This window comes from Pongo abelii, chromosome 23 (genome assembly GCF_028885655.2).
Source record: "Pongo abelii isolate AG06213 chromosome 23, NHGRI_mPonAbe1-v2.0_pri, whole genome shotgun sequence".
Lineage (NCBI taxonomy): Eukaryota > Metazoa > Chordata > Mammalia > Primates > Hominidae > Pongo > Pongo abelii.
This window is the reverse complement of record NC_085929.1, coordinates 48,143,932-48,170,292: the sequence shown is the minus strand read 5'-3', so window position 1 is coordinate 48,170,292 and position 26,361 is coordinate 48,143,932. Positions and strand designations below refer to the sequence as shown.

Here is a 26,361-nt window from a genome sequence, read left to right as displayed (position 1 = left end):
CTCAGTGGACTCCACTGTGAGGAGCTGGGGGGGAGGTGTTTCAGAGAGAACACTGGGTTGACCCACATTCCCTAAACCACAACCACAGAGTGGAAGGGGCTTCTACCCCACCCACAAAGTATCCCAAACCCCGAAAGGGGGCACTTGGAAAATGTGCCAGAGAAATCAGAACACCACAAGGCCCAAATGACCAATTTATTAGAGGCTTTGCAGGGATCAGGACACTCTCAAAGCTTTTCTGATATGTCCTGAGGACTCTGGGCCTGAGTCTACTTTTTAAAGCCATGCTGGAAGAGAAAAAAATTCAGATGCTTCATAATACTAAACTTTTTGGAGGCTCGTGTATTCTGTGGAGCCCTATTTGGGTTCCCAGGTGCCTCCTGGCCCTGGGGACTCTCTGTCTTAGGAAGGGTGGCCCCAGTACAGCAGTGACCTTGCGGCTGAAGATCCCTCTGTGAAGCAGTGTGGTCTCCGATGCTGTCCTCCCCTGCACGTGGATCACCCACTTTGGGAGGCAGAGTAGAATCAGGTTCCCTCAGGCTCAGGTTAGGGGCCAAGTGCTTGCGCTTGGCGAGCTGTGGGGACCAGGACATCTTGGCCAGAAGGGTCAGGCTCAGCTTTGCCACCGCAGAGTGGAGCCTCCCTTTGAAGCTGACAGATTGTGCAGAATGGCAGGAAGGCTTCTGCCCAGCCCCTCTGCACCCTGTAGATTCCAGGCTTCCTCTTCTCCAGTATGTGGGTTGCTGGCATTTGAGTCTGGGGGACTTAGAGGCCTCCCAGGATGTACATTCCTTCCTCCAGTGGGCGTGGTCTGCCCTAGAGAATGAGGTTCTCACTCTGCTGGGAGCCCTCTCTGCCAGCTGGGAGACCCTTGACCTGATCACTTTCCTGCTCCTACTGTTCTCACTGGGAGGCTCTCCGACCCTTTGTAGGCCACACCAGCTCCTGGACTCCGTTGCCGGCCTGGGGGTCCTGGAAGCTGGGAGCTTGGTCCTAGCAGGCGCTTCCTGGATCTCCTGTGGTTCTCTGGCGCCCCCTGGTGGCCTGACTCTCCTGGCTTTTTCAGGCTGGATGGAAATGCTCATGGGCTCTGACATGTGTGGTCTGTTCCTCTCCAGAGCTCTGGCTTGTATAGGAAGTTTTGAGCTTTTTCTGTCTGGGCGCTGAACCCTCTGGAAACTCTCTGGGGACTTAAGGCCTGGTGGGGAGACTTGGGCCTCACAATACTTTTCCTGCTGCGCTTGGAGCTCCTGGCCTGTCTTCAGTCCAGGGAGCCTCGCTCCAGCAAGGGTCAATGAGCAAGATCCTAAGAAGTTAAACAGGAAATAGGACTCCAGGATCCGCCGGGGAAGACCCCACTTCAGGTGTGCAATCCTCCTCCGCATGAGGGACTCCAGGAGCAGTCGTTTGCTCTTCTTGAGGCCTGTCCCCTTGGGCAGGACAGTGAGGGCGGTGGGAGGACCCGCTAGAATGATGACAGCTTCCGGGGCTGGGCCACACGGGAGACAGGGGCAGGCAGAGGGCATGCCCAAGGGAGCAGTCAGAGACGGAGGGTTTTGGGACTGCCGAGTCAGGCTGGGGGCCTTCTCTGGATCCACCCCTTTGTCCCTTTGTCGTCTTCTCCAGGATTCAGGTTGGGCCTGCTGGGAGGCTGGACTGATCCCCACTCTATGATCCCTGGCAGGGGCTGTGCCCTGGCTGGCCAGATGCTCTCCCTCACCACCCACCAGCAGGAAGACTTCACCCCAGTCAGGGAGAGGATTCATCTCAGGACAGGGGGCAGAGATGAAACCATTCACAGCCACTGCCTGTTCCTGTTCCCGGGTCCCACATCCATAGCCAGTGAAGGCTGGAGGCCATGGTAGGCTGTGCTTCTTGCCTGTGGGCCTCTCACTCCCAGAACAGTCGACTTGGAGACTGTCCCTCACAGCATCCTCTCCTCTGACCAGATCCTTGTTTCCTCCCATTGGTGCTCGAGGCTCTCCAACATCCTCATCTGTGCATTTTCTCTGGCTTCCTATATCCTGGAGTTCTGCAACATCCTCAACTCCACCCTCATTCTTATTTGCTTGCCCTTGTACCTGGATCTCTTCATCAATTTCACCTCTTAACTGTCCCTGGTCATCTCCTGCAGGAGCCTGGGTCTCTGTACCATCATCACCTATGGTCCCTCTCAGGTTTCTCTTACCCTGTATTTGAATTTCTTCATCATTCCCACCTCCACCCTGTTCCTGGTTCTTCCACTCTGATAAACGGGTCTTTCCATTACCTTTCCTTTTTAACAGTCTCTGGTTCTTTGCTCTAAGCCTCCAGTATTTTCCCCTAAGCCTCCAGATCATTCTACCGTCCTCGTCTCCAACCTCTGTCTGGTTTCTCTTCTCTGATGCCTGATTTTCTGCAACATCCTTTCCAGTCAGTTCCCAGTTCCTCCTCCCTGCTGAATGGCTCCCTCCAATTTCACTAACTAACTGGTCCTCGTTCTCTCTCTTAGGTCTCTGAGTCTTTACACTGTCCTCACCTCCAGGTTCTCTCTGGTTTCTCTCCACTGGAGCCTGAATTTCTGTTCCATTCTCACTTCCCATCTGCTCCTGGCTCTTCCACTCTGATAAAAGGATCTTTCTACCAAGATCACTTCTAAACTGACTCTGGGTTTCTTTCCCAGGTGCCCAGGTCTTTACACCATCCTCACCTCCAACTTCTCTCAGGTTTCTCTTCCCTTGTATCTGAATTTCTGCTCCATTCTCACCTCCAATCTGCTGATCTTTCTTCCATTCTGCTGAATGCATTTCTCCATCAATTTGACTTGTTAATTTGCCCCAGTTCCCTGACTCAGATGTCTGGGTATGTGCACCATCTTCGCCTCTAATATGTTCCTGATTCTTCCCCTTTGGTATGTGAATCTGTCCACTAAATTCATTTCCTAACTGACCCTGATTTTTTCCCCCAAGTTCCTGGGTCTCTTTATCATCCTCACCTTTAACCTCTCTCCTCCCTAGTGACTGAATGTCTGTACCATCCTCTTCTCTAAGTGGCTCATTGCTCTGAGTCTCCACATCAGTTTCACCTTTTAATTGTTCCTGGATCTCAGCCTCGGGTGCCAGGATATTTGTGCCATCCTCACATCCATCCTTTCTCTGGTCTCTCTTCTCTGGTGCCTGAATTTCTGCTCTATGTTCACCTCCAATCCATTTCTGATTCTCCCAACATAGTATCTCAAATTCTCTATAAATTTCACTTACTACTTGTCTCTGGTTTCCCCACCATAGTGCCTGGATCACCACCCAATCCTTCTCTCTTATCTCCCTGAGCTTCTTCTTGGTAGCTATCTGGGTTTCCTTAGCATCTTCACCTCTCAGGCCCTTGTTTCCCCACCGCACTTGAATTTCATGACTTAATTGTTTCTGGTTCTCTCCCCCAGATGCTTGGATCTTCTTAGCTTTCTTACTTCCATCTTGATCATGTTTCTCCCACCTTGGTGTCTGCATCTCTGTAACATTCCCATTTCCAACACATTTCTGTTTTCCCCAATCCAAGGCCTGGGGCTCTACACTATTCTCTTTTTTTACTTCTCCCACGTTCTCCCTCCCACATGATTGGGTTTGTGCAGCATCCTGACCTCCAACCTGGTCCTTGTTTCTCCCCTCTTCCGTCTGAATTTCCATATCCGCATCACCTTTCATCTGACCTTGTTTCTCCCACTGTGGTGTCTGGGTCTCCTCACCATTGTCATCTCCAGTCTGGCCTTGCTTCCCCAGTCCTTGAGCCTGGATCTCTTCCCCGTCCTCCCCTCCAGCCTCTTTCTTGTCCTTCCTCTCAAATGTCTGGGTCTCCACAGCAACCTCACTTCCATTCTTGTCCTGGTTCTCCCACTCAGGTGTTTGAGTCTCTGCATCAATTTTACATCTTAACTGTTCTTGGTTCTCTCCCATATGTGCCTGGGTTTCAGGGAGATTCTTACCTCCAGCCTCCCTCTGGTTTCTATTCCCTAGTTCCTGAATGTTGGTTCTACTCTCAACTCCCATCCGGTCCTGGGTGTCCCACCCTAGTGTCAAGATCTCGCCATCAGTTTCACTTATTACTAGTCTCTGGTTTGCACACTCCAACATGTTAGTCTCTGCATCACCCTCCATTCCAAAGTCTACAGGGAACTGCTCCCCAGATGCCTGGATTTCTGAAGCATCCTCCCGTCTGCTCCCTGTCTGGTTCATCCACCTTGGAGCCTGGGTCTCTCTACTATCCTCTCTGCCTGCTGTCTGGTTTTTACCCCCTGGTTCCCAGGCCTCTGGTGGACAGTGCCAAGACTTCCAAGTGCACATTCTCAGTGTTTGGTGGGAAGGATCAGGCAGGAGCTCTCTGGGGCAGAACTGCAGCCTCTGAGCTGAAAGTAAGTTTGGAAGAGACATGGTTAAGGTCATGGAGGTGGGGCGAGACCTCACACTGACGACAGGCTCCAGTGACACCAACCTTTCCTGTGAGTGAAGCAGCAGCTGCTCCATCTCTTGACACATGTCCAAGGCGGGGCGAGTCTGACCATCATGGAGACACCAAGGCACCTGCCATGTTTTCCAGGAACTGTCCTGAGGCAGTAAACAGGTGTTTGAAATGGAGGTGGCACAAAAGATGGGCTCAGAGTGGGTGTGGATACCTGAAGGTGGGCCTGGACATGGGTGCTGTGGAGAGAGCAGGTTCTGGGCCCATGATTCCTGGAGGCTCCTCCGGTATCCCCATCTCTGCCTTTGTGCGCATTGTTGAGAATCTAGGCCCCTGGACTTTCCAGGACTGAAGAATTCAGGAGTCAGCTTGAAGACAGTTTCGCACCTCATGGAGGGCACTGCCCGCTTCTGCAGTGGCACCTGTAGGTGAGAACAGAGAAGCAAAATCCTTGCACACATAATAACTTGCATAATCCGCACAGACAGAATAGTCAGGGAAGGCTTCTTGGAGGAAGTGACATTTGACTGGAGACCTGAATGAAGTAAGGGGCAAACCAAGTGACATCTGAAGAAAGAGCGTTGTAGGCAGAGGAGACATTAAGTACAAAGGCTTGAGGATGGAACAAAATTACGTGTACAGGAACAGCAAAGAAGACCGTGTGGCCAGAATGGAACCAGTAACGAGGAGAGCACTAGGAGATAAGATCGGAGACAAACACGGGACAGATTATGCTGGTCCTTAGAGTCATGATTAGCAGTGAGAATTTTATTCTGAGTTTGACAGATAACGTTAAGTATAGGAGCCATTGCAGGGTTTTGAGCAGCTAAGTGCTATGTTCTGTTTCTAAAAGTTTGTTCTGATGGCAGGGCATGGTGGCTCATGTCTGTAATCCCAGCACTTTGGGAGGCTAAGATGGGTGGATCACTTGAGGTCAGGAGTTCCAGACCAGCCTGGCCAACATGGCGAAACCCCATCTCTATTAAAAATACAAAAATTAGCCAGCCATTGTGGCACATGCCTGTAATCCCAGCTACTCAGGAGGCTGAGGCACAAGAATTGCTTGAACCCAGCAGGTGGAGGTTGCAGTGAGCCAAGATCACGCCACTGCAGTCCAGCCTGGGTGACAGAGCGTGACTCCATCTGGAAAAAAAAAAAAAGAAGAGGCCGGGCGCAGTGGCTCACGCCTGTAATCCCAGCACTTTGGGAGGTCAAGGCGGGCGGATCACAAGGTCAGGAGATTGAGACCATCCTGGCTAACACAGTGAAACCCCATCTCTACTAAAAATACAAAAAAAAAAAAATTAGCCAGGCGTGGTGGCGGGCACCTGTAGTCCCAGCTACTCAGGAGGCTTAGGCAGGAGAATGGCATGAACCCGGGAGGTGGAGTTTTCAGTGAGCCGCGATCGCGCCACTGCACTCCAGTCTGGGTGACAGAGCAAGACTGTCTCAAAAAAAAAAAAAAGAAAGAAAGAAAGAAAGAAATCCACAGAGTCGGCCAGGCGTGGTGGCTCACACCTGTAATCCCAACGCTTTGGGAGGCCAAGGTGGGTGGATCACTTGAGGTCAGGAGTTTGAGACCAGCCGGACCAACATGGTGAAACCCTGTGTCTACTAAAAATACAAAAATTAGCTGTGCGTGGTGGCACATGCCTGTAATCCCAGCTACTTTGGGAGGCTAAGATGGGTGGATCACTTGAGGTCAGGAGTTCCAGACCAGCAGAGGCAAGAGAATCACTTGAACCTGGGAGGCAGAGGTTGCTGTGAGCCGAGATCGCACCACTGGACTTTAGCCTGGGCCACAGAGCAAGACTCCATCTCAAAAAAATAAATAAATAAATAAAAGAAAAAAAAAGAAAAAGAAAAAAGAAATCTGCAGAGTTGGCTAGGAGTGGTGGCTCATTCCTGTAATTCCAGCACTTTGGGAGGCCAAGGCAGGCAGATCACATGAGGACGGGAGTTTGAGACCAGCATGACTAACATGGAGAAACCTCGCCTCTACTAAAAATACAAAATTAACAGGTGTGGTGGTGCATGCCCGTAATCCCAGCTACTCGGGAGGCTGAGGCAGGAGAACTGCTTGAACTTGGGAGGCAGAGGTTGAGGTAAGCCGAGATCACACCATTGCACTCCAGCCTGGGCAACAAGAGCAAAACTCCATCTCAAAAAAAAAAAAAAAAAGAAAAGAAAAGGAAATCTGCAGAGTTGTGACTAAAACTTCTGGGCTGCTGGTAATCATTTGTTTCTTAATCTGCATGCTACAAACTGATGTATTCAATTATGAAAATTTACTGATCTACACACTTGTAAGTGTGTGTGTGTATTATCCTTGGACCAATTTTTTTTTTTTAAAAAGAGAGAAAAAAGAGGCCAGGCGCAGTGGCTCACGCCTGTAATCCCAGCACTTTGGGAGGCCGAGGCGGGCAGATCACGAGGTCAGGAGCTCGAGACCAGCCTAGTCAACATAGTGAAACCCCGTCTCTACTAAAAATACACACACACACAAAAATTAGCCAAGCGTGGTGGCGGGTGCCTGTAATCCTAGCTACTTGGGAGGCTGAGGCAGGAGAATCGCTTGAACCAGGGAGGCGGAGGTTGCAGCAAACCAAGATCACACCACTGCATACCAGCCCAGGCAACAGTGTGAGACTCTGTCTCAGGAAAAAAAAAAAAAAAAAAAGAGAGAGAAAGAAGAAGGCCATTCTGGTGACTGTATGGAGGATAGGCTGTGGTTGGATAAGAGAAGCAGCAAGCACCGGGCAGAAGGCTGTGGCTATGGTCCAAGTGAGACATGATGGTGTCTCTGCCCAGGAAGGTGTGATGTGGTTAGAAGTGATCAGATTTGAGATACAATTTGCAAGTATAGCCCCTGGGACTTGCAGATGGATTGAATGTGTGGAGTGAGGGAAAGAGAGGAGCTCAGGGTGACTCCTGGGTTGGGGCTTGGCCCGATGCTCTCCCTGAACAGCCTGAGTTTCCCTCTGATTCATTTCTGGTACACCAGGCATAAAACAAGGTCCTTGTAACAAGTGACAGAGACAATCATGGTGCTGAGGGAAGAAGGATGAAGGTGTATGGGGCCCACTCACCTTGATGACATTCCTTGTGCTGAAGTGGGTCCTGGTGACCTGGTGCCAATAGTGCCGGACCTGCCAGACCAGAAAGAGGCAGAGGACAAGCAGGTTACCACAGCACTGAGGGTCCCTGCAGCTGTGATTCTGGGAGAGCAGGCCCTGCACTGGCTCCCACACAGGGCCATGGAATGGCCCCACCACGGCACAGGCACCCAGCAGTGACAACAACATGGCAAAGCTTAAGTCAGGCAGATGGTGTTGGGAGCTAGATGGCAGGCCTGGCACATCTGATGCAGCCAGCTGCAGTAGGGATAGCCGCCACCTCATAGCACCCCTGTCACTGAGGCCACCTCACAAAGGGGGCTGATGCCCCAGCCTCAACTCTGACCCTGGTGCCAGGCCTGGCTAGCATGCTCTTGGTGCAGGTAAGGACAGTATTGGGGAATTGTTCAAAAGTAATTAAGAGGAAGAACTTGTTTTAAACAAACCCATCCTCTGGAATGAAAAGATTAAGTTCCCTGAATGTGTGATGGGGTGATATAACCTGCGGTCTGCTTGATTTCTTTCTTCCTATGAAATACTTGGATCTGCCTGTCCTTCTATCTATTATCAAACATTTAATGAACACTGTATTGAATACATGTATTCTTGTTTAACCACTCAACATCCCTTTCTCGTTGCTTGCAGTATCCTGATTTCCTATGGGGGAATTACTTTTCCCATCTTAGGATCAGTGTTGGTGGGAAAATAAATGCTACCCTGAAGACTCTTTTTACCCAACAGTTCTATTCAAAATATTAAATATCTGAGCAGGCAGGGACGTCAGCCAATTATAATGAGCCAGGCCTTAACCGTTTAGTGGCTGGATTTTTTTTTTTTTTTTGAGACCCACTTTCCACTCTTGTTGCCCAGGCTGGAGCGCAATGGCGCGATCTCGGCTCACTGCAACTTCCGCCTCCCAAGTTCAAGAGATTCTCCTGCCTCAACCTCCCGAGTAGTTGGGATTACAGGCATGCGCCACCACGCCCGGCTAATTTTGTAGTTTTAGTAGAGACGGGGTTTCTCCATATTGGTCAGGCTGGTATCGAACTCCCAACCTCAGGTGATCTGCCCGCCTCAGCTTCCCAAAGTGCTGGGATTACAGGCGTGAGCCGCTGCGGCCGGCCGGTGGGTTACTTTTTGAATGTTTAATTCATTGTTTCTGCCAATAATTTGTACTAGACAGCTCATAAGAACGCCAAAGTACGTTCTTTCTTGGACACAGGGCCAGTTTCCGCGCCAGTGCCCCCGTAGAGGGCGGGGCCCACTCGCTCGCGTAGCGTCACCTTCACTTCCTGCCGCGCGGGGCCATTTCCGCTGCTGCTTCTGTGAGTTTTTCCGGTGGAGGTGAGTGCTTCTCAGACTTCGGCTGCGCTCCCCTAGGAGTGCTGAGCTTGCAGAACCGCAGTCATGGTGAGTGCGTGCGCCGGCCGAGGGACCGGGAAGCGGGAGACTCAGGGTTGCGTTCACTCCCTAGCCTGTTAGATGGAGGCTTAGACCCTGCGCCTTCTCATCCGCCGGCGTTGGGTCTTAACCGCCGGGCCCTTAGTTAGAACCCCAGCAGCCGCAGGATCCCAACAGCCTGGCCCGAGGTTAGAACTCAGGAAACCTTAGAATCCCCGCAGCCGTGTTGCTTTGCCGCACGGTCTGTTTGCTTGGCAAAACGCTTGCGGCGAGCGGAGGGGGCATGGCCCAGCCTGGGAGAAAGAGACCAACCCACGTGGGAGAGGGCAAAAAGTTGGGTGAAGAAAACTTGGCTCCAACTTTTTTTTTTCCTTGTTTCTTTTCGTACGAAATCTACGATGGCGTGGGACCCTGGGGTTCGGATCAACCTCTCCTACCCACCCTACCTCACCCCACCCCCGTTGCTGGGGTTCAGGAGGAGATCTCCCGTGGGTCTGCCCTTAGTGCCCGCGAGTCACACGCGCCAGGGACCTAGAGGAGCCTTTGGCATTTGGGGGCTGTGGGGAACATGAAGTGACCGCGACTCACGGTCTGGAGTGCAGGAAAGGCTTCTCCTGCAAGGCGGTGGCTTCAAAAACCAGAAGTCTGGTAGCACCACGTGCGGCGTCTCTAAACTCTTGGTCATCTCTGACTTTTAAACATCTAGGGAAAGTTCTAAAACGTGTGTCCTGGCGTAGTAGTTTTGGTTGGCACTTGGTGAGGAGGGAAGAATTTGTAAAGCACTGTAACTTCTATAGTTAATCCTTCCAGCGGTGCTTGGATCCCGGCGTTAGCACTCCCCCTAAACCGCCTCCCGTGCATTTTGAAACTTAGTACGTGGCTGAGCCTAGAACTTGAAGCTTCCAAACTCAGTGCTCGCTTTAATGCAGTTCCGTGAAACGTTTTGGAATCGGATGGTCTCAGGTTGAACTTTGCAGTTTTCCTCAACTGTAAAATGGAGATGACAGTGCATGAGGATGTTGTGAGGATCAAATGAAATAAAGCATGTTAAACATCTAGTCCTGATGCTTGTTACACAGTGAGCACGCAGTATTTGTTGTTCAATCAAAACCTTGCAAGTTTTGGCTGTCTGGTGTACAGGGAAACCAAACTGATCATGCTAGGTAGGGATTTAGGTTGGCTGGTGGTATGATATCATTCGTTAATTTATTTAACCCCTGAAGAAACTGAAAGGCAAATAAATACACCCTAAGCAAGTTTCAGTTAGTGTTTATAAGCTAGTTTGGTTTTAAAATTGAGTTTAACTTTTTTGTTGACTAATAGTGAAACATTTAGGTATTTAATGATTGTTCAGATTCCTGAAGTCTTCCTCTTTTATGAATTTGATGTTTATTGAGAGTTGAGAATCCTGATTTCCAGAGAATGGGTTGTTGGAAACAACAGCAATTTTTAAAGTTTTTTTAAATTGACATACCATAGTTGTACATACTTTGGGGGTTCCGTGTAATATTTTTAAGTATATCTATTTTAAAACGTGCGACAGGGCCAGGCGCGGTGGCTCACGTTTGTAATCCCAGCACTTTGGGAGGCTGAGGCGGGTGGATCATGGGGTCCGGAGTTCGAGACCAGCCTGGCCAACATAGTGAAACCCTGTCTCTACTAAAAATTCAAAAAAATTAGCCAGGCATGGTGGTGGGCACCTGTAATCCCAGCTACTTGGGAGGCTGAGGCAAGGAGAATCGCTTGAACCTGGGAGGCGGGGGTTGCAGTGAGCCAAGATCACGCCACTGCACTCCAGCCCGTGTGACAGTTTGAGACTCCGTCTCAAAAAAATAAATAAAATAAAATTTGTGATAAATTATTAACCAAAATTTCCAGCCGGGCGCGGTGGCTCATGCCCGTAATCCCAGCACTTTGGGAGGCCGAGGCGGGCGGATCATGAGTTCAGGAGTTCAAGACCAACCTGACCAACATGATGAAACCCCATCTCTACTAAAAATACAAAAATTAGCCGGGCATGGTAGTGCGTGCCTGTAATCCCAGCTACTTAGGAGGCTGAGGCAGGAGAATCAGTATAACCAGGGAGGCGGTGTTTGCAGTGAGCCGAGATCATGCCACTGCACTACATCCTGGGTGACAAAGCCAGACTGTCTGAAAGAAAAAAAAATCTCTACTGTAGTATCAAATAAAACATTTGTATGGCCGGACGTGGTAGCTCACACCTGTAATCCCAGCACTTTGGGAGGCCGAGGCGGGTGGATCACCTTAGGTCAGGAGTTTGAGGCCAACCTGGCCAACATGGTGAAACCCCCGTCTCTACTAAAAATACAAATATTAGCTGGGCGTGGTGGTACATGCCTGTAGTCCCAGTTACTTGGGAGGCTGAGACAGGAGAATTGCTTGAATCTGGAAGGCAGAGGTTGCAGTGAGCCGAGATTGCGCCACTGCACTCCAGCCTGGGCGACAGAGGGAGATGCCGTCTCTTTAAAAAAAAAAAAAAAAAAAAGAAAAAAAGATAAAAGAATAAACTCCAAATCAGTAGAGGGGAAAATAGTGCAAATGCAATGATAAATCCAGAGAAAGGAAAGAGAGAAAAAGAAACAGAACAAGTGGAACAAATAGAAGGCACAAAAGGAAAATTTGAAACCATTACACCAATACAATACTTAAATATGTAAAGGGAGTGAGTGCTCCAGTTAAAAGACGGGATGTGGCCGGGCACTGTGGCTCAAGCCTGCAATCCCAGAAATTGGGAGGCTGAGGCGAGAGAATCTCTTGAGCCCAGGAATTGGAGACCACCCACGGCAAAATAGTGAGATCCTGTCTCTACAAAATTTTTTTTTTTTTTCTTTGAGACAGAGTCTTGCCCTGTCACCCAGGCTGGTGTGCAGTGGCACGATCTTGACTCACTGAAACCACTGTCTCCTTGGTTCAAGCGATTCTCCTGCCTCAGCATCCTGAGTAGCTGGGATTACAGGCATGTGCCACCATGCCCAGCTATTTTTTGTATTTTTTTAGTAGAGACAGGGTTTTGCCGTGTTGGTCAGGCTGGTTTCCAACTCCTGACCTCAGGTGATCTGCCTGCCTCAGCCTCCCAAAGAGCTGGGATTACAGGCGTGAGCCACCGCACCCAGCCTAAACAATTTTTTTTTTAATTAGCCAGGAGTTGGCCGGGCGCAGTGGCTCACGCCTGTAATCTCAGCACTTTGGGAGGCTGAGGCAGGCATATCACGAGGTCAAGAGTTCGAGACCAGCCTGGCCAACATGGTGAAACCCCGTCTCTACTAATAATACAAAAATTAGCTGGGCATGGTGGCGCATGCCTGTAATCCCAGCTACTCAGGATGCTGAGGCAGGAGAATCGCTTGAACCCGGGAGGCGGAAGTTGTGGTGAGCCGACATTGTGCCACTGCACTCCAGCCTGGGCAACAAGAGTGAAACTCCATCTCAAAAAATAAAAAATAAAATAAAATAAAATTAGCCAGGAGTGGTGGCCCACACTTGTAGTCCCAGTTACTGAGGAGGCTGAGGCAGGAGGATCACTTGAGCCCTGGAGGTCGAGGCTGCAGTGAGCTATTGTCATGCCACTGCACTATGGCCTCAGTGATAGAGTGAGACCCTGTCTCAACAACCAAAAGGGTGTAATTCTTTTTTTTTTTTTTTTTTTGATGGAGTTTCAACTCTTTTGCCCAGGCTGGAGTGAAGTGGCATGATCTCAGCCTACTGCAACCTCCGCTTCCCGGGTTCAAGCCATTCTCCTGCCTCAACCTCCAAGTAGCTGGGATTACAGGTGCCTGCCACCACGCCCAGATAATTTTTGTATTTTTAGTAGAGATGGGTTTCACTGTGTTGTCCAGGCTGGTCTTGAACTCCTGACCTCAAGAGAGCCACCCACCTTGGCCTCCCAAAGTGCTGGGATTATAGGTGTGAGCCACTGTGCCTGGACTGCCCCAGCTAAGTTTTTAAATATTTTTAGAGATGGGGGTCTCACTGTGTGGCCCAGGCTGATCTCAAACTTCTGGCCTCAATCAGTCCCCAGCCTCAGTTTCCCAAGTTGGTGGGATTATAGGCCTGAGCCACTGCAGCCAGTTCAGAATACACTTTTCAAACATGGAACGTTTTTGAAAATTGGCCATAAAGCAAGCCCTGCAAATTTTAACACTGGTAATATTACATACCATTTTTGCTCAACCCAAATGGAAATAAGTTAAAAATTAGTAACAAAGTAGTTTGAAATGAAAAATATAAATCAGAGAGATTTAAAAATTGTAGTAGGAATTCAAAAATAGAACAGAACAATAATGAAAATACCACATACCAGAGCATAAGTGAAAAGGGCAGAGATGGGGAGAAACAAATGAAAGGATATAATGAAAGTATTACTTGGAGCCTAAGATGCTAATGCTAGGGAGAAACGGGCTAAAAAGGTAGGAAAAAAAACACAAGGACAAAATAACCCCAAAGAAAGTAGAAGGAAAGAGGAAAAAAAAAACAAAAGGAGAAATTGCTGAAATAGAAAGTAGAGCATACTGCTGGGTCTTTTCCTTTCTGAAGCCCCTCTTTCTCACCAGAGAGAGCTGTTCTTTCTCTTTCTTTTGCCTATTAAACCTCTGCTCCCAGCCAGGCGCAGTGGCTCACGCCTGTAATCCCAACACTTTGGGAGGTCAAGGCAGGTAGATCACCTGAGGTCAGGAGTTTGAGACCAGCCTGGCCAACATGGCAAAACCCAGTCTCTACTAAAAAATACAAAAATTAGCCCGGTGTGGTGACGCGCACCTGTAATCCCAGCTACTGGTGGGGGCTGAGGTAGGAGAATTGCTTGAACCCAGGAGGCAGAGGTTACAGTAAGCCAAGATCGCACTACTACACTCCAGCCTGGGCAACAGAGCAAAACTCCACCTCAAAAAAAAAAAAAAAAGAAAAACCCTGCTCCTAAACTCCTGTGTGTCTGTGTCCTAAATTTTCTTGGCATGAGACAACAAACCCCGGATATTTACCCCAGGCAACGAAGCTAGTTCAGTTTGACACTGTTGTCAAAGTTTTGGGGAATTAGTCACTGTCATGCATTGCTGGCGGGTGTGGAAGTTGTTAAGCCCTATATAGGGTCAATTTGGACTAGCTATAAAAGTTACAAATGCATATTATATCTTTTGACTCATTAATCCCACTTCTAGGAGTTTATCTTACAGATATACTGAATGAAACATAATATAGATTAGGTATAGATGAGATTAGACATAGCATTTATATAATAGTGAAAGATTAAAAAATATATAAATGGGCTGGGCACAGTGGCTCATGCCTGTAATCCCAGTACTTTGGGATGCCCAGACAGGAAGATTGCTTGAGGCCAGGAGTTCAAGACCAGCCTGGGCAACATAATAAGACAGTGCCTCTAAAATTAAAAAATTAGCCAGACGTGGTGATGCATGCATAGTCCCAGCTACTTGGGAGTCTGAGGCAGGAGGACCACTTAAGCCCAGCAAAGTCCCCTTCAGAAAGATTAATCGAAAAAATAAGGCCAGGCACGGTGGCTCACGCCTGTAATCCCAACACTTTGGGAGGCCTAGGCAAGCGGATCACTTGAGGTCAGCAATTGGGAGACCAGACTAGCCAACATGGTGAAAGCCCGTCTCTACTAAAAATACAAAAAAAATTAGCGGGACGTGGTTGTGCATGCCTGTAGTACCAGCTGCTCTGGAGGCTGAGGCTGGAGAATCGCTTGAACCCCGGAGGAGTTTGCAGTGAGCCAAGATGCCACCACTACACTCCAGCCTGGGTGACAGAGCGAGACCCTGTCTCAAAAAAGAAAAGGTTTAAGTAGGTAACATGTGAAGGAGACATACTCTATAGACATTAAAAAGAAAAGATGGCCAGGTGCGGTGGCTCACGCCTGTAATCCCAGCACTTTGGGAGGCTGAGGCAGGCAGATGACCTGAGATCAGGAGTTCGAGACCAGCCTGGCCAAAGTGGTGAAACCCCGTCTCTACTAAAAATACAAAAATTAGCCGGCCATGATGGCGGTCACCTGTAATCCCAGGTACTCAGGAGGCTGAGGTTGCAGTGAGCCGACATCGCGCCACTGCACTCCAACCTAGGCGACAGAGGGAGACTCCGTCTCCAAATAAATAAATTAAATGTATGAGGAAGAGAAAAATAATATGGAGGCCTTCCCTTGACCTCCCCCAACCCCCTTCCTTTAGAGAACTCCTCCATCCTTCACCTAATTCCTCCTAGTTGTCCTGGGACCAAGACAAGTTCGCCTAAGATAAGGAGTTACGTAGAAGACAGGGAGTCCTGGTGTACAGGCTGGCCCTGGACGTCACTTCCGCTGGCGGCAGTGGCGTCACTTCCTGCTCCTGGGGGCGGGGCATCCGTGTCCTTGCGGTGCTGGGCGGTAGACCGTCCAGACCAACACGCGTGGTATCTTCGCGGTGTCTGGCAAGAGACTACCAAGACAGACGCTATGGTGAGTGTTCCTACTGGGCCACTATCTCCGGGTCACCTCCCGAGAGTCGCGGTGCCGCGAGCGTGGTCCAGCTATGTCAGAAAAGCTGTAAAAAAAAAATGGAAGGAGAAAAAGGTAGGTGCGCGGTGTCGGGCAGGAGACCACCGAGGCAGGCGCTATAGATGAGTGGTCCCACCAGGCCGTCTCCGTCTCCAGCGACTGCGGTCCACCCTGTGTCCAGCCTCCAAGGCCGAGGTTAGGTGGTAGCCGCAGTGAATCACTCGAGATTCGCACGTTACACACGATGGCGACATGTGGGGCCGCACCTGGGTTATAATATGAATATATCCTAGTATATAAATATGTGTTTGTAAAAAAAAAAAGAAAAATTAATGAAAATGGTTAACTGGAGCAGTGGGAATGAGATGGAAGGAGCGAAATAGGCAGGCCACTCACCCAATATGCTCCCTACATGGGTGTGTATTTATTTATTTATTGAGACGGAGTCTCGCTCTGTCGCCCACGCTGGAGTGCAGTGGCGCCATCTCGGCTCACTGCATCCTCCGCCTCCCGGGTTCAAACTATTCTGCGTCAGCCTCTTGAGTAGCTAGGACTACAGGCGTGAGACACCGCGCTCGGCCCCTACATGGGTTATTTTGACACAGACCTCAATGACGTCATTTTACCCATAAGTATTACAGTATATATCTATAAAGTAAGGATTTTTAACATAACTGCAAATGCCATTAATTAGTTAATAAGGGTTGCAAGTTGGTGATATTTAAGTGTACCATTCCCTCTTTATTTATTAGGTGGAATAGTGATACAAGAGGTACTTCTCATCTTCTACCTGGTTACCGCCTAATACAGCATTTAGGAAAGGCACAGAGGATGATTGTTTCCCTTTCCCAGTTTTCAAAATATTGAGTTGCTATCACTTGCATAGTTTTGACTTTTAAACCGTGAAGATATTTTACATATTTGAAAAATAAAATTTAAAGCAAGCTAATAACATAATAAATCTACTTGTATACCAAATTGCTAACCATAAGGAAAATTTTAATTTGAATAAGTTTTGAACAAAGTCCTGTCACTGGATGGCTTTGATAGGATATATCCTAAGAACAAAAATAAATTTTGATTTTGGTGAGTTTGTTGGTAGAGATGGTATATTGGTGTAGCAATTTTGGAACCATTCTGTGTGTATTGTAGAGTAGAGTAGGTGAGGAAATACTTCGATGTGTTGGAAACCAGGGGTTTGAATAGAAGATATGCATATGGAATGGGGAATGGAAAGAAAACTTTGTGCTACATTTACTATAAATTATATCTTATTGATTCAGTAAATTCAGGTGGAATACGGAAGTTCAAATTTAAAGATTACCCGTGGTCTCCTGACCTCAGGTGATCCACCCGCCTTGGCCTCCCAAAAGTGCTGTGATTACAGGCGTGAGCCAGGAGTTTGAGACCGGCCTGGCCAACATGGTGAAACCCTGTCTCCACAAAAAATACAAAATTAGCCTGGCATGGTGGTGCACACTTGTAGTCCCAGCTAATTGGGAGGCTGAGGCACAAGAATCATATGAACTCGGGAGGCAGAGGTTGCACTAAGCTGAAATTGCACCACTGCACTCCAGCGTGGGCAACAGAGCAAGACTCCATCTAAAAAACAAAAACAAAAACGGATTACCCATGGACTCAAATGGATGCTGAGCCATGGGAGCCCATTTGTAATCCATTTGCTGTAATATCAAACATTCGGCTGAAGAAAGACAAAAGTACATGAGCTTTAGTATACTTTACTGAACTGTGTAATTCCTAATAGTGTATTTCATTTTTTTCGAAGGTAGGAGTGGAAAGTCCATTGTTAACTACCCGGTGTTTTGTGTGTTTGAGGGTTAGGGAGCAGGGCAGCTGCCCCCTGTGTCTCAATTGTTGATTAGTATTTTGTGACTCAGGTAGGAAAACTTCTGGCTCAATTTGTCTGATATTTTTATTTCCCCCCATAGACTGAGGCCGATGTGAATCCGAAGGCCTATCCCCTTGCCGATGCCCACCTCACCAAGAAACTACTGGACCTCGTTCAGCAGTCATGTAACTATAAGCAGCTTCGGAAAGGAGCCAATGAGGGTAAGGCAGCCACAGGGTGCTCTGGGGGAATGTTAAAGGCACCTGTTTCCATCTGGGGCCTCTGATCTGATTTCCAGTTTGGGAGGAGGGCTAGCTGCTCTTGACTACAACCAGTGGGAGGACTTTGGCATTAGATGCTAAAGCTGATGGGCTAAGAATTTTTTTTAGACCCACCAATTGTTAACATTTTGCCACATTTACTTTCTTTTTCACTCTATAAGTGAATTTTATTTTTGCTGAGCCATTTGAAAGCAGTTGTAGAGACTTTGTATAGTAGCTGTATGACCTCTCCAGAGCCATCAGAAGGAAAGGGATATTAATGCTTTTTAGCATCCCTTATACGATGGATACTTAATTAACATTCATGAATTTCATTTGGTTCCCAGAAACATTCCCTACCCCTCTCTCTTTTTTTTTTTTTTTTTTTTTGGATGCAATTATTCAAAAACATTGAACGTTTCTCGAATTTGCATGTCATCCTTGTGCAGGGGTCATGCTAATCTTCTTTGTATTGTTCCAATTTTAGTATATGTGCTGCTGAAGCAAGCACTACCTCCCTTTGTAAAAAAAAGGAAAAAAAAAAGCTGTTTTTCAGTGGAATAATTATGTATGCTTGATACTTTTGCCCAGAGGTAATATAGGATACTCTCACTTTATTCATTATTATTTTTTTAATTTTATTCATTTATTTATTCTATTTTATTTATTTTTTTGAGAGTTTTGCTCTTGTTGCCCAAGCTGGAGTGCCGTGGCAGGATCTCAGCTTACTGCAACCTCCGCTTCCCGGGTTCAAGTGATTCTCCTGCCTCAACTTCCCAAGTAGCTGGGATTATAGGCGTGCACCACCACGTCCAGCTAATTTTGTATTTTTAGTAGAGATGGGGTTTCACTATGTTGGTCAGTCTGGTCTCGAACTCCTGATCTCAGGTGATTTACCTGCCTTGGCCTCCCAAAGTGCTGCTGGGATTACAGGCATGAGACACTGTGCCCAGCCTTATTTTTATTTTTATTTTTATTTTTTTTCAAGTAGAGACGAGGTTTCACCATGTTGACCAGGCTGGTCTCGAACTCCTGACCTCAAGTGATCCGCCCGCCTCGGCCTCCCGAAATTCTGGGATTATAGGCGTGAGCCACTGCACCCGGCTGCCCAGCCTTATTTTTATTTTATTTTATTTTTTGAAGACAGACTCTCGCTCTGTCACCCAGGTTGGTCTTGAACTCCTGAGCTCAGGCAATCTTCCTGCCTCGGCCTCCCAAAGTGCTGGGATAACAGCAGGCGTGAGCTACCATGCCCAGCCAGAATACTCTCATTTTAACAGATGCCGGGTAGTTTGATGTGGTAGAGCTCTTTTGTCGTTGAAGATTTTTAATGGAAACATCAGAGATTTTGTCAACTGTGTTTGAGATTTAGGAGAACTATTATAATCGCTTTTACCTGTGTTGCTGAAGGAAGATAAAGTAGACTCTCTGGGTCTCATCGTGGTGCTCTTTCCTCCCTGCTCGTCACACTGCAGTAACTGCAGTGCCTGGTATAGCAGTGGCCAGTGGGGCATTGTAGGGTGACTCACCAGCTCTCCTGGGAGGTCTTTCTTCTCACTTGGTGCACTCAGGTCAGCTTGGCTGGGCAGGGATGTGAGTTCTTACACTTCAGGTAGATGAGGACTCATGGACACAGAGCAACCTTATTTCCTCTTGCCGTACTTTGCATGGTGATAGGCACACAGGTCCTTGAATGGAGATGCTCAGTCTCAGCGACTTCAATTCAGAATGTGCCTACTGGGAGTTCAGGGAGGGAGATGCAACAATTTTCCGTACTTCTGCCTCAGTGTCAGGTATTCTTTCTTGCCGTATTTATTGATTACCTGCCATGTGCCAGGCACATTTACATATGCTGATGATGCATTGGTGAACAAAATGAAGTCTCTGCCTTCTTGGAGTATACATTCCGGTGGAGAAAGACATAGGTTTTATGCCTGGTGGTAAAGAATGCTGTAAAAGGCCGGGCGCGGTGGCTCACACCTGTAATCCCAGCACTTTGGGAGGCTGAGGTGGGCAGATCACGAGGTCAGGAGATCGAGACCATCCTGGCTAACACGGTGAAACCTCATCTCTACTAAAAATACAAAAAATTACCTGGGCCTGGTGGCGGGCGCCTGTAGTCCCAGCTGCTCAGGAGGCTGAGGCAGGAAAATGGCGTGAACACGGGATGTGGAGCTTGCAGTGAGCCGAGATTGCACCACTGCATGCTAGCCTGGGCGACAGAGTGAGACTCCGTCTCAAAAAAAAAGAATGCTGTAAAAGAGAATAAAGTAGAGAAGGGGGATAGGAATGGTAGTGGTGGGTCTTTTTAGCTGGAGTATTCAGAGAAGGTCTGTCTGAGGAGCCGAAGTTTGAGCAGAGAACTGAATAGATGAGGGTGTTGGAAAGAAATGTTTTTGGGCATGGTGTAAAGGCATGCTTGAGGGATTCTAAGGAGGTCGGTATGTGGCTGGAACTAAGTGAGGGGATGAGAGGTACTAGAAGATCACGTGAGACCATGTAGGCCACTGTTAGCAGTGAGTACAATGGGACTTGAGTAGAAGGATTTTGAACAGCAAGATTGCTATGATCTTACTTAACACTTATAAAAGAGTCACTCCTATGACTTTTGTAGGGTGAATAAGCTATAGTAATATCAATAGAAGTGAACATGCTTTGCATTTACCATGTGTCAGGTATTATTATTATTATTTATTTTTATTTATTTTATTTATTTATTTTTTTTGAGATAGGGTCTCACTCCGTAGCCCAGGCTGGAGTGCATTGGCATTGATCATGGCTCACTGCATGCACGACCTCCTGGGCTTAGGTGATCCTCCCACCTCAGCCTCCCAGGTAGCTGGAGCTACAGATGTACGCCACCACACCTGGCTAATTTTTTATATTTTTAGTAGAGATGGGGTTTTGCCATGTTGCCCAGGCTGGTCTCAAACTCTGAGTTCAAACAATCTACCTGCCTCAGCCTCCCAACGGGCTGAGATTACAGGTGTGAGCCACCATGCCCAGCCTCATCATTCTTATTAACTTGTTTAATCCTTTCAATAATCCTATTATGTAGAATTATTAGGTAATTAGAATTAGGTTAAAAAGAATTACGTAATTCTTTTTTTGTTAGGTAGAATCCTGTTAGGTAGAATTATTTTATAGATGATAAAAGTAAGGGAAGTTAAACACCTTGCTCAAGGTCATTTGTGTAACAAGAATGAGTGCCAGCATTTGCACTTAAACAGTGTAGCTTTGGAGTGTGTGCCCTTCTCAAGTACTCCAGCTTGAATGCAGAGTATTCGCACTGAGCCACAGAGGCAAGCAATCAGGAGAGTACGCATCTGAAACAGTGGTGTGGGGTGTTGAACTTGCATGGTGAGTTGCATGTGGGATCAGCTTTCTAGAAGTATTGATTATGGCAGATTGAGATGGTAAAACTCTGACTCTCAGTCACAGATACCTTGAGAAGTACTATATTGTTAATATACTACTACTTACTGGTGGGAGTTTGTGGAAGCTGTTGCAGTTGACGAGGCAAGAGATGATGGTGACTTGGACAAGTATAGCAGAGGAGTAGAAAGAAGTGGTCAGGGCCAGGCGTGGTGGCTCATGCCTGTAATCCCAGCACTTTGGGAGGCCAAGGTGGGTGGATCACAAGGTCAGGAGTTTGAGACCAGCCTGGCCAGCATAGTGAAACAAAAAATTAGCTGGGCATGGTGGCGGGCGCCTGTAATCCCAGCTACTTGGGAGGCTGAGGCAGGAGAATCACTTGAACCTGGGAGGCAGAGGTTGCAATGAGCCAAGATTGCGCCATTGCACTCCAGCCCGGGTGACAGTGTGAGACTCCATCTCAAAAAAAGAAAAAAAGTTGTCAGATTAGGCCGGGCACAGTGGCTCATACCTGTAATTTCAGCACTTTGGGAGGCCGAGGTGGGTGGATCAGTTGAGGTCAGGAGTTTGAGACCAGCCTGGACAACATGGTGAAACCCTCTCTGTACTAAAAATACAAAAATTAGCTAGGCACAGTGGCACGTGCCTGTAATCCCAGCTGCTTGGGAGGCTGAGGCAGGAGAATCACTTAAACCCAGGAGGCGGAGGTTGAAGTGAGCCAAGATCGCACCACTGCACTCCAGCTGTGTGACAGAGCAAGACTCCATCTCAAAAAAAAAAAAAAAAAAAAAAAAAGAAGTGGTCAGATTCAGGACGTGTTTTGAGGATAAGTGGTGGATTTAATGTAGGGCTTGAGAAAAGGCCATTGTGTATGACTGACTGGTGTTTGAATCCTTTATCATATCCCAGGGCCGGTCTAGGACACACACAATTGTGTGTGCCTAGGCATTCTTCCCAGTTTGTTGTGGCTGCCCTGCCCAAGCCCACATCACCTATTACCTTCACACCCTTCTCTCCACAGCCACGAAAACCCTCAACAGGGGCATCTCTGAGTTCATCGTGATGGCTGCAGATGCCGAGCCACTGGAGATCATTCTGCACCTCCCGCTGCTGTGTGAAGACAAGAACGTGCCCTACGTGTTTGTGCGCTCCAAGCAGGCCCTGGGGAGAGCCTGTGGGGTCTCCAGGCCTGTTATCGCCTGTTCTGTCACCATCAAAGAAGGCTCGCAGCTGAAACAGCAGATCCAATCCATTCAGCAGTCCATTGAAAGGCTCTTAGTCTAAACCTGTGGCCTCTGCCACGTGCTCCCTGCCAACTTCCCCCCGGAGGTTGTGTATCATATTGTCTGTGTTAGCATGTAGTATTTTCAGCTACTCTCTATTGTTATAAAATGTAGTACTAAATCTGGTTTCTGGATTTTTGTGTTGTTTTTGTTGTTTTACAGGGTTGCTTTCCCCCTTCCTTTCCTCCCTCCCTCTGCCATCCTTCATCCTTTTATCCTCCCTTTTTGGAACAAATGTTCAGAGCAGACAGAAGCATGGTGGTGGCACCGTTGAAAGGCAGAAAGAGCCAGGAGAAAGCTGATGGAGCCAGGATAGAGATCTGGTTCCAGCTTTCAGCCACTAGCTTCTTATTGTGTGCAGGGTGTGGTGGAATTAAACACCATTCATTATGTATCTCTGTGCCTGGCACACAGAATCATTCATACGTGTTAAAGTGATCAAGGGGTTTCATTTGCTCTTGGGGGATTATGTATCATTTGGGGAGGAAGCATGTGTTCTGTGAGGTTGTTCGGCTATGTCCAAGTGTCATTTACTAATGTACCCCTGCTGTTTGCTTTTGGTAATGTGATGTTGATGTTCTCCCCCTACCGCCAACCATGCCCTTGAGGGTAGCAGGACAGCAGCATACCAAAGAGATGTGCTGCAGGATTCCGGAGGCGGCCTGGGTGAGTGAGCCATGGGGCAGTTGACCTGGGTCTTGAAAGAGTCGGGAGTGACAAGGTCAGAGCATGAACTGACGCTGGCATGAAGGATTCCAGGAAGATCATGGAGACCTGGCTGGTAGCTGTAACAGAGATGGTGGAGTCCAAGGAAACAGCCTGTCTCTGGTGAATGGGACTTTCTTTGGTGGACACTTGGCACCAGCTCTGAGAGCCCTTCCCCTGTGTCCTGCCACCGTGTGGGTCAGATGTACTCTCTGTCACATGAGGAGAGTGCTAGTTCATGTGTTCTCCATTCTTGTGAGCATCCTAATAAAGAAATCTATTCCATTTTGATGACAGAATGGCAGTGCCTGATTCTTAGTAAGTATCCGGCTAAAATTGGAATGAAGACATACTTAGCTTTACTAGAGTGGTGATAGCTGCTTAAGACTTTTTTTTTTCTTCTTTGTGAAAGAGTTTCACTCTTGTTGCCTAGGCTGGAGTGCAATGGCACGATCTCGGCTCACTGCAGCCTCTGTCTCCTGGGTTCAAGTGATTCTCCTGCCTCAGCCTCCAAAGTAGCTGGGATTACAGGCATGCGTCACCATGGCCAGCTAATTTTGTATTTTTAATAGAGACGGGGTTTCACCATGTTGGCCAGGCTGGTCTTGAACTCCTGACCTCAGGTAATCCGCCTGTCTCAGCCTCGCAAAGCGCTGGGATTACAGGTGTGAGCCACCACGCCTGGCCACTTGCTTAGACTTTTTTTTACCAGAAGGCTATGGAAGGGCTGTCTCCTCCTACCAGGTAGTTTCTGCCTTGGCAGTTCAAAATGTCGTCTTATACAGACTCAATTGGAGCATTGCTATCACTGGAACTGGCTTTCTCAACCTCCGTGCTGTTGACATTTGGGGCTGGTTAATTTGTTTGTGAGGACTGCCCTGTGTGTTGTATGTTTAGTAGCATCACTGGCCTCGACCCACTAGGTGGCAGTAGCAGCGCCCCCCACAACCAAAAAATGTTTCCAGACATTGTTAAATGCCCCCGGCAGTAAAATCACCCCCAATTGAGAATCACTGTTGGAGAATCAGGGTTTCTAGTAACCCTTGGCACATGCAGGATTGGTACTGGTGACTAAAGCCACTGCCCCCTCACTTGCCTCTTCTACTTATTATCTTAAGGATAAGTCCCTTGAGAGCCTAATAACTCAGCTTGAGAAATCTTCCAGCGTGCAAATATCTGGGTACCATAGTGGTCAAGTGAGAATAGATCCCCTCTTTGCCAGCTTGGGCCAGTATACCCCTGCTGTAGCAAGAAGCACACCTGGGGGAACCTGGCAGCCACCTTAGCCAGTCGGACCTGTTCTGTGCATCCTGGGCTGGTCATTTCTCCCAGCTTACTCCAGTGTTCTCATCACCACCCCTGAAGCAGTTTTATATTTTTGGATGGTGGAATTTTACACAGTGCTTACTTTTTCACAGTTGTGCATTCAGTGTTTTTGGTCAATGACAGACCACATATATGACAGTGGTCCCATAAGATTATAATGCTGTGTTTTTACTGTACCTTTCCTACGTTTAGATGCACAAATGCCATTGTGTTACAATTGCCTACAGTATTCAGTAACATGCAGTACAGGTTTGTAGCCTAGGTGTATGTATAGCAGGCTATTCCATCTAGGGTTTTGTTTGTTTGAGACAGTCTTGCTCTGTCACCCAGGCTGGAGTGCAGTGGTGTAATCTCAGCTTACTGCAACCTCCACCTCCTGGGTTCAAGCGATTCTTTTGCCTCAGCCTCCTGAGTAGCTGGGATTACAGGAGCATGCCACCACACCCGGCTAATTTTTGTATTTTTAGTAGAGACAGGGTTTCCCCATGTTGGTCAGGCTGTTCTCGAACTCCTGATCTCTTGATCCACCTACCTCGGCCTCCCAAAGTGCCGGGATTACAAGCGTGAGCCACTGCACCCGGCCGGTTTTTGTAAGTATACTCTATGGTGTTTACACAGTGACGAAATTGCCTAACAATGCATTTTTCAGAACTTACCTGTGTCATTAAATGACACGTTACTTTTTTTTTTTGAGACAGTCTCGCTCTGTCACCAAGGTTGGAGTGCAGTGGAGCAATCTCAGCTCACTGCAACCTCCCCCTCCTGGGTTTAAGTGATTCTCCTTCCTCAGCCTCCTGAATAGCTGGGATTACAGACACACGCCACCACCCCCAGCTAACTTTTGTATTTTTAGTAGAGACGGGGTTTTACCATGCTCGGGAACTCCTAACCTCAAGTGATCCACCTGCCTCAGCCTCCCAAAGTGCTGGGATTACAGGCATGAGCCATCCCGCCCAGCCGACGTAATGACTTTTTTTTCTTTTTTTTTTCTGAGACAGAGTCTGGCTCTTGTAGCCCAGGCTGGAGTGCAATAGCGTGATCTCAGCTCACTGCAACCTCCGCTTTCCAGGTTCAAGTGATTGTCCTGCCTCAGCCTCCCAAGTAGCTGGGATTACAGGTGCCCACAACCATGCCTGGCTAATTTTTTGTATTTTTAGTGAGACGGGGTTTCACCACGTTGGCCAGGCTAGTTTCGAACTCCTGACCTCATGGCCCACCCGCCTTGGCCCCTCAAAGTGTTGGGATTACAGGCATGAGCCACCGTGCCTGGCTCCAAACATCCCTTCTTTAGGGCCTTTCCTAGCTACCCCACCTCATAATTTCCTTTTCCCCCTAGCTCTGTAACATTCTATTTTTTTTTTAACTTAAACATAACTAATGTCTGAGATTGCTTTCTTTCTTTCTTTTTTTTTTTTTTTGAGACATAGTCTCTCTGTTGCCCAGGCTGGAGTGCAGTGGCATGATCTCAGCTCACTGCAACCTCCACCTCCCTGGCTCCAGCAATTTCTCTGCCTCAGCCTCCCAAGTAGGTAGGATTACAGAAGTGCGCCACCAAGCCCAGCTAATTTTTATATTTTTTAGTAGAGACGGGGTTTCACCATGTTGGCCAGGCTGGTCTCAAACTTCTGACCTCAAGTGATCCGCCTACTTTGGCCTCCCACAGTGCTGGGATTACAGGCGTGAGCCACTGGGCCCAGCCTGAGATTGCCTTCTGATTTTTGTTTCTAAACGTTTTATTTTTGAGAGAGAATCCATTGCTTTCATCAGGTCTCAAAGGTTCCCCTGACCCCAAACACAACTGGTTAGGAATTTCAGATTTACAGTGTTTCCTGAAACTTTCCCAAGAGAACCTGCAATTAAATAGTTTTACATTTACAGTATTGACCTAAAGAGATTATTTATTTGTTGTATTTGAACAATACGTTTTCATTATCCTTGATCTCAAACTGATGGATGGAAAGGCAGCTTGTTCTAGGAAATGAGTGTCCCCCATCCCCCTGGCATCAGGTTACTTTTTTTTTTTTTTTTTTTGAGACAGTCTCACTCTGTCACCCAGGCTGGAGTGCATTGGTGCAGACGGCTCACTGCAACCTCTGCCTCCTGGTTT

At 47.8% G+C, this 26,361-nt stretch overlaps 2 protein-coding genes and 1 non-coding gene across 7 annotated transcripts; 1 reads left to right on the top strand and 2 right to left on the bottom strand.

Moving 5' to 3' along the window:
• Positions 1-177: 177 nt before the first annotated feature.
• Positions 178-8,964, bottom strand: LOC100446819 (uncharacterized). Of its 3 annotated transcripts, XM_054543520.2 has the most exons (4): positions 8,831-8,964; positions 7,521-7,580; positions 4,465-4,853; positions 178-4,378 (listed from the first exon to the last, which is right to left on the bottom strand). In XM_054543520.2, exons 3-4 carry the CDS (start codon positions 4,535-4,537, stop codon positions 270-272), a joined length of 4,182 nt encoding a protein of 1,393 aa, XP_054399495.2. In that variant the 5' UTR covers positions 4,538-4,853; positions 7,521-7,580; positions 8,831-8,964; the 3' UTR covers positions 178-269. The 3 variants fall into 3 exon arrangements, with proteins under 3 accessions (XP_054399495.2, XP_054399494.2, XP_003779614.5); XM_054543519.2 differs by having other exon boundaries at positions 178-4,853; XM_003779566.5 differs by lacking the exon at positions 8,831-8,964 and having other exon boundaries at positions 178-4,853; positions 7,521-7,847.
• SNU13 (small nuclear ribonucleoprotein 13) lies at positions 7,859-23,219 on the top strand. Of its 3 annotated transcripts, none has more exons than XM_054543521.2 (3): positions 7,859-7,930; positions 17,406-17,526; positions 21,962-23,219. In XM_054543521.2, the coding sequence occupies exons 1-3, from the start codon at positions 7,916-7,918 to the stop codon at positions 22,222-22,224; spliced, it is 399 nt and encodes a 132-aa protein (XP_054399496.1). In that variant the 5' UTR covers positions 7,859-7,915; the 3' UTR covers positions 22,225-23,219. The 3 variants fall into 3 exon arrangements, with proteins under 3 accessions (XP_054399496.1, XP_009232696.1, XP_009232697.1); XM_009234421.4 differs by lacking the exon at positions 7,859-7,930 and adding an exon at positions 8,770-8,957; XM_009234422.4 differs by lacking the exon at positions 7,859-7,930 and adding an exon at positions 15,157-15,417.
• Positions 17,970-18,076, bottom strand: LOC112130672 (U6 spliceosomal RNA). Its single transcript, XR_002912905.2, has one exon. It is a non-coding gene; the product is annotated as a U6 spliceosomal RNA (small nuclear RNA).
• Positions 23,220-26,361: the final 3,142 nt, after the last annotated feature.

Coding starts and splice junctions, on each gene's coding strand:
- LOC100446819 (XM_003779566.5), bottom strand. CDS start 7,832: ATGAGGTGGCGGCTATCCCTACTGCAGCTGGCTGCATCAGATGTGCCA. Junction 4,854..7,520: donor GCACAAGGAATGTCATCAAG/GTGAGTGGGCCC, acceptor TCTCACCTACAG/GTGCCACTGCAGAAGCGGGC.
- SNU13 (XM_054543521.2), top strand. Junction 17,527..21,961: donor TCGGAAAGGAGCCAATGAGG/GTAAGGCAGCCA, acceptor TTCTCTCCACAG/CCACGAAAACCCTCAACAGG.